The following is a 7073-nucleotide window of genomic DNA, read 5'->3' as shown; positions in this document are numbered from 1 at the left end:
TTTCCTTTTTCATATTTGTGGAGAGATTTTATCTTCAAACTATGCACCTCAAACACAATTTTCTTAACTTTAACTATTAATCTAGACTTTAGAACTTAACTCAATATTTCAAACAATTTCTATTATTAGAATCTTGAGCATAAGGTCAATGGTTCAATTCTTTCACACACAATTTAACATAGCTCAACTGATATACATAAAATGTTTGTTAGTATAACTAAGAGATACTCCTAATGCTTTGAGAAATTCTCTATGCATAGGCATGAAATTGATTTTAACCAAAATTTACATTTTTCAATAACCAATTGGACCCAATTTAAATGAAAGTTTAGATACTATTTTTAACCCTAACCTCAACCTTCAATCAAACTTATAACTTTAATAAAAAAAAAAAAAAAAAAAAAAAACTGTTTACCCTCATTAAAAAGATATATATAGTATAATGAGTTTATGTTTTGGAGACCTTTGATTAGCTATAAAAACAAAGGTGAGTTGGTGAACTAAATAGAATTTTTCTTTTTCTTCCAATCGAACTCTTCCAGATTACTTAAGTTGTGATTTTTTCTTATATAGGGTGTAAGAAAATTAGGCTCCATGTTGCCCATTAGTAATGGAATTTGGAAAAAAAAGGTTTTTGATATATATATATATATATATATATATATATTGTAAAAGATAGATAATTAATTAATTTTTTTATTTCTTGCACCTAATGATTACTGTCTTAATAAGAATAGGTTAGAATTAATAAAATTAAAATAAAAGTTGTTGTATTAGTTTGAAAAATTAGTTACCAAAAAGAAAAGGCAATAAATGAATGAGAAAAAAAAAAGAAAAAAGAAAAAAGAAAAGTAACAGCTCATTGGCCATGGCAGAGCAGGGCTTCATCTTCTTTATTTCTTTCATTCATTTCCTCTTCTCTTTCACCTAATCCCTCCATGGATTTCCCTTCCCCTCCGCCCCCGCCTCCTCCTCCTCCTCCTCCCTCCTCCCCCTCTCTGCCCTGGAAAACCCGCCTCCTCGTCTCCCTCTCCTCCGTCTGCGGCGACCTCGCCACTCGCCCCAACGGCACCGTCAACCGCCGTCTCTTCCGTCTCTTCGATTTCAAATCCCCTCCCAATCCCGTCAAACCCATTCATGGCGTCCTCTCCTTCGACGTCATTGTCGATTCCTCCCGCAATCTCTCTGTTCGTGTCTTCACCCCTTCCTCCGACGCCGCTTCCCTCCCCATCCTCATCTTCTTCCACGGCGGCGGTTTTGCTTTACTCAGCAACTCCTCTTTCTCTTACGTCGCTGTTTGTCGCCGTTTCGCTCGCCGTCTCCCAGCCATTGTCCTCTCCGTCGATTACCGTCTCTCTCCCGAACACCGTTTCCCTTCTCAGTACGACGATGGATTCGACGTTCTCCGTTTCCTCGACCATGAAAGCAACACCATCGGTCTCCTCCCTCCCAATGCCGATCTATCCAACTGTTTCCTTGCCGGAGACAGCGCCGGTGCGAATCTCGCGCATCACGTTGCGGTTCGATTCTGTAGGCAGAGATCGCAGTTTGAGAGAGCGAGAGTCGTGGGATTAGTGTCGATTCAACCGTTTTTCGGAGGTGAGGAGAGGACGGAAGCGGAGATTCAATTAGATCCGGGGTATATTGTTTCGATTGCGAGGACGGATTGGTTATGGAGGGCGTTTTTGCCGGAAGGAGCGGATCGGGACCATGGAGCGGCGAATGTGAGTGGAGAAAATGCGGAGGAGATTTCGGAGTTGGAGGAATTTCCGGCGACGGTAGTGTTCGTGGGAGGATTTGATCCGTTGAAGGATTGGCAGAGAAGGTATTACGATTGGTTGAAGAAAAATGGGAAGAAAGTGGATTTGATTGAATATCCAAATATGATTCATGCTTTTTATTTGTTTCCTGAAATTGGTGAGAGTTCTGTGTTGATGAATCAAGTTAGAGAGTTTGTTTCTAAATGTATGGAGAAATGATATGAAATCAAACTCATGAGAATTTTCATGAAGCAGATGAAGAAGACGACGACCACGACGACGGTTTCATTCAAATTTAGTTCTGCCTATTCTCTTTTTTTTTTTTTTTTTTTTTTTTTTTTAAAAAACAAATTAAATAGAATTTAGGATTATGTCATGTTTGATAAAAATAAGAAAACAAAAAAATTAGTTGGTTTTACTACCTATAATTTTTAATTTTTAATGCTTCCTATTATATTCTCTAACTTTGTTTCATTTTAGACCAACGAAAGATTTAGATTTCAAGTTTAAATTCTTCATCTTCAAGTTCATTTGATCCAAATTATCATTTTTTTACTTTAAAAATACAAAATCTAAAATGAATATTTAGAATAAAATATGCATAAATTTTAAAAATGATTTGTTATCAAAACTACAGCGACCTTTTATAAAAAGATTCATAGTACATTGTCCTTTTGTAAGGTCAGACTAAAGACAGATATTTAAACAAGATATTTAGGTATGTCAATTATATTGAAAAATATCGTAAATTTGAAAAAGATGAGAAGTGATTTCAAAATAAAATTTTGATCAAATATCTATTTTAAACCTTAAAATTGTGATATTTTTATTGATTTAAGTTTTGAATTTTGTGGTTGTATATAACTTTAAAATTATATCATATTAAACCATAAACTAATAAATAAATCGATTTAATTCTTAAATTTTAATAAATATATTAATTTAAACTTTCAATATTTAGAGTTTAAATTTATACATTTGTTTTTTTTATATAATCATACTAATTATTATATTTTTGTTTCACGATGACTTACAGACAAAAATATAACTTTTCTGAAAGAAAAAATAATCAAATCAAATTAAATTAAATTAAAACTAGTGAAGAGAATATGTTAATAACACCAAATCAAAATTTAGTATTCGTCACGATACTTTGATATAATTGTGATATGTACTTTTTATTAAAATGGAGTCTGATAATTTCTTTTTCCATTGAGTGTACTGAGAGTGGTATTATTCATATACATAAATTATTTTGTTTATATTTATGGTATGACATGTTTATTAAATGCAATCTATATGATGGAATCATTTCACTAGATTTATATATATATATATATTTATGTATATACAGACTATTTGATTTGACAATGACTATTTAGGGACATGATGGACGAAAATGACTTGCTAGATAATTTCATCAAATGAAAACACATGTGGTCTCTTTTAATTAAATATGATATTTTTTTAGTTAACCTTATTAATCAAATATTAAAGAAAATACCAAATTAACACTCAGTGAACTTTGATGACATATCACATCATCATATAATATAATTAGGAGTTGTCGGAAAAATTATTTTAATTAAATAAAGGAGTATTTAAAAAATAAAACAAAATACAAAAATATTTACATATAGAACAATTTTAGAAAAGAAAAAAACCAACAAGCTCACAACGTAAAATAACAAAAATATCCTTGATTAATCGATCACACATGTGTGAAAACAATTTTGTACTAAGTCTAAACGATCTTTGTACCAAATCTAAACGATCTTGTACTCTTATACTCAACTTAAATGATATTGTACCAAAGCTAAACAGTCTATTAGTGATAATAGTGGTCTATCTCTATTTATTCGGGATAGACAATTGATCGTTTAGATATTAGTACACGATCGTTTAAATCCTATACCAATATTGTTTAGATCTTGAACCAAGAAGAAAAAGAAGATGAGAGATGAAGAAGGAAGAGATTCTGGAAGAGGAAATGAAGAAATTGCAAACAAGAAGTAGAAATATGAAGAAGGAGAAGTAATAATATATATAAAAAAAAAAGGATAAATTATCCCAAAGAAGAGGAAGAAAAAGAACTAAACAATCATCCAACAATATCAAAATCCAATAAGGACAAATATGGAGTTTATCAAAAAGCAATTGGCTTCATGGATTTTTCTTAAATTGTTATACAAGCCGTAAATATTTAGCACCTTTGTTATAGGGGTCTTTTCAAAAATATAAAAAAGCGAACAATTCCAAAAACGGAAAAAGTCCAGAGGCCAACTGTGTAAAATACCAAAAATACCCCGTCAACCATGCCGTCAATAACGCGCACGTAATATATTTGCGATTTATACGCGATCGTTTAGATATGGCTACAAGACGATCGTTTAGATATGGTTCAATATACACGATTGTTTAGATATGACTACAAAACGATCATTTAGATATGATTATAATTTATACACGATCGTTTAGATATGACTACAATTTATACGCGATCGTTTAGATATGACTACAATTTATCTTTTCAATTCCATCGTTTGATTTTGTTACACGATCGTCTAAATAATTCTTTTAAAAAAATTTGGTATACGATTTTTTTAATTCTTTTGGTACACGATTGTTTACATTTGTCTACTCCAATCCAAATAATTTTTTTTCAAGATTTTTTATACACGATCTTTTATTTTTTTACAAGATCGTTTACTTTTTTAAACGATCGTTTACATTTAGCTACTCCAATCTAAATGATTTTTTTTTCAAGATTCTTTATACACAATCTTTTGTTTTTTTACACGATCGTTTACATTTGGCTACTCCAATCTAAATGATTTTTTTTCAAGATTCTTTATACACGATTTTTTAGATTTTGCTATTTTGTTGTACACAGACTTATACACAGTCGTTTAGATTTGGTTACCAAATGTAAACGCATAAAAAAAAAAAGAAAGACGAAGAAAGAAATTGCAGTGAAAAAAAAAAAGAAAAAGTAGAAAGACGACGGAAAGAAATTGAAGCAAAAAAAACGAAGAGGAAAAGAAGAAAACGATGGAAAGATTAAACGACATAAACAAATAATTGAAAAATAAGAAAAATGGTGGAAAGAAATTGCAGAAAAGAAAAAGAGAAAAGAAGAAAGACGAAATCGCAGGAGAAATGAAATAATAGGAGGAAGACGAATCGCGAGGAAGAATAGATAGATGGAAGGGCAAACCTGGAATATTTAAAAAATGGCTAACTTTATGAGCTTTATTACATGGCCAGTAAATAGTTTATAGTTTTGTTATATTTATGTAAGTTTCTCTTTGTTATATTTATGTAAATTTACCTTAAATAAAACTAAAATAAATATATGTATATATAATTGTATCAATAATAAAAAAAAAATTCTACATTTTAAAGATGATAGTAAGTTTATGATGGTTCAAATTCGGTTTGGGTTATTTTATATGAACCCATAAAACAACCTTATCCAACCCAAATAAATTGATAATCCAACCTAAATTGTACACACTATTACAAGTTTGTCTTTTCTTGACACATGCAAATTTTCGTTTTTTAATGGCCATGACAAAAGACCATTAAGAAAAATATTTTTCTTCATGCAATATTTATCTTGACGTTCATATGCGTTAAGAAAATATCTTTTCTTTTGTTGAAAAAAATAGGCAAAAACGTTAAAAAGTATGAGTTCTCGGGTTGTTGTTTTGTTGACGGGCAAAAATTTTCAAGAAAAACCTTTCTTGATGGGCAATAGACATCAAGATTACCATATTTCTTGACAGTCCCAAACCATCAAGTCTCGACGGGCAATACATATCAAGAATACCATATTACTTTACGCATATTGCCCATTAAGTAATCGTCAATTTTAAATTTTGGCACTGGTTTTCTTGATGAGATAGCCCATCAAAAAATATATTTAAGTTAACAATATATGGCCATCAAGCAAAGGCCCACAGGCAACTTATTGTATTTTAATTTAAGGACGAAAAAACAATCATCAAGGTATATGGGATGAGGGTCATTTGTTAATAAGGACAAAGAAACAATCATCGAGATATATGACGTCTAGTTCGAACTTGAAGATTTGTTAATGTTTAAGTCATTTTAATTACAAGTTTATTTTCATTTTCTTAATGATGTTGAATATATTTTATACTAAGTTGTTAATACATTTTGATTGTGTTAAATGATATAATATTTGTGACTGCTGGTATTTCGTAGAAGTTGTTTGAAGTTGGTTTGTAGTTGTATGTATGTGGATTTTTCAAATTTTGACATTTCTATAATTTCAGGTCGCATATATGGGAGGGTCGTAGTGACTCATGTATATATTTTTAAAATTGTTATAGTTGACGGTTGAAAAACGTCAATAAAAAGAGTTTAGTTGATGGTAAAAAACTATTACCTAATGGGTAAAATAGGTCAATGAAAATGATTATCTTGATAGTTTTTTTCCATATTCTTGATGGACAAAAGACAGCAAAGTCTCCTTTCTTGATGATTAAAATCATGCAGATTTTTCTTGATGAGCTTTTCATCATACTTGAGGGGCAAAAAACATCAAATTCCTTTACCTTGATGGCAAATACCATCAAAAAATGGTTTTTGATGACATGCGTTATGACTTTCAAAAAAACTGATTTTCTTGACGGATAGGCTTTCTTGATGTCTGCATACTCGATGGGCAAAGACCATCAAGGTAGACAACTTTTGCCATATATCAAAAAGACCAAATTTGTAGTAATAATATCAGAGTTAGGTTGATCATTTTGGGTCATTGGATATTCTCAACATCCTTAGATAGATATAATAGTGTTAATATTATATAGGTTTTAGGTACTCTACATTTTATACATATATATATATATATATATATATATTGTGGAATTGACATTTTTTATCATGTTTAATTAAACTTTTTTCCTTTTTTTTTTTATTCTTGCATATCACTTTATTGAGAGAGAATGTATGAGGTGGTCTTTTCTTCTTTAATTTTTTGGCCTTCATAAACCCTTTTGTGTGCTGTTACCTCCTTTAGCAAACTATATATTTTCTCATTAATTGCTCCACCCTCTCCTTGCCTCCTTTTCCCTCTCATATGCACATCATTTCATAAATGAAGTTGGCATTTCCAACATTTTATACTTATGTTAACAAAATACTTTTATAAACTTCCAAAATTTTTAAAATATCTGCAAGTTTTTATTTAAAAAATTTAAAACTATCCTTTTTTTTTTTTTTGAGATTTCTATCTAGAAATAATTTATTTGGTCAATTCGTCCGTTTTCTATCGGTGTAACTAAC

The 7073-nt window shown here is 30.5% G+C and overlaps 1 protein-coding gene across 1 annotated transcript; it reads left to right on the top strand.

The window, feature by feature from the left end:
* Positions 1-801: 801 nt before the first annotated feature.
* On the top strand, positions 802-2054 carry LOC103492592 (probable carboxylesterase 18). Its single transcript, XM_008453023.3, has one exon. It carries the CDS (start codon positions 939-941, stop codon positions 1977-1979), a length of 1041 nt encoding a protein of 346 aa, XP_008451245.2. The 5' UTR covers positions 802-938; the 3' UTR covers positions 1980-2054.
* Positions 2055-7073: the final 5019 nt, after the last annotated feature.

This window comes from Cucumis melo, chromosome 1, assembly GCF_025177605.1.
Source record: "Cucumis melo cultivar AY chromosome 1, USDA_Cmelo_AY_1.0, whole genome shotgun sequence".
NCBI classification, from domain to species: Eukaryota; Viridiplantae; Streptophyta; class Magnoliopsida; order Cucurbitales; family Cucurbitaceae; genus Cucumis; species Cucumis melo.
This window is presented reverse-complemented; position numbering and strand designations above follow the sequence as displayed.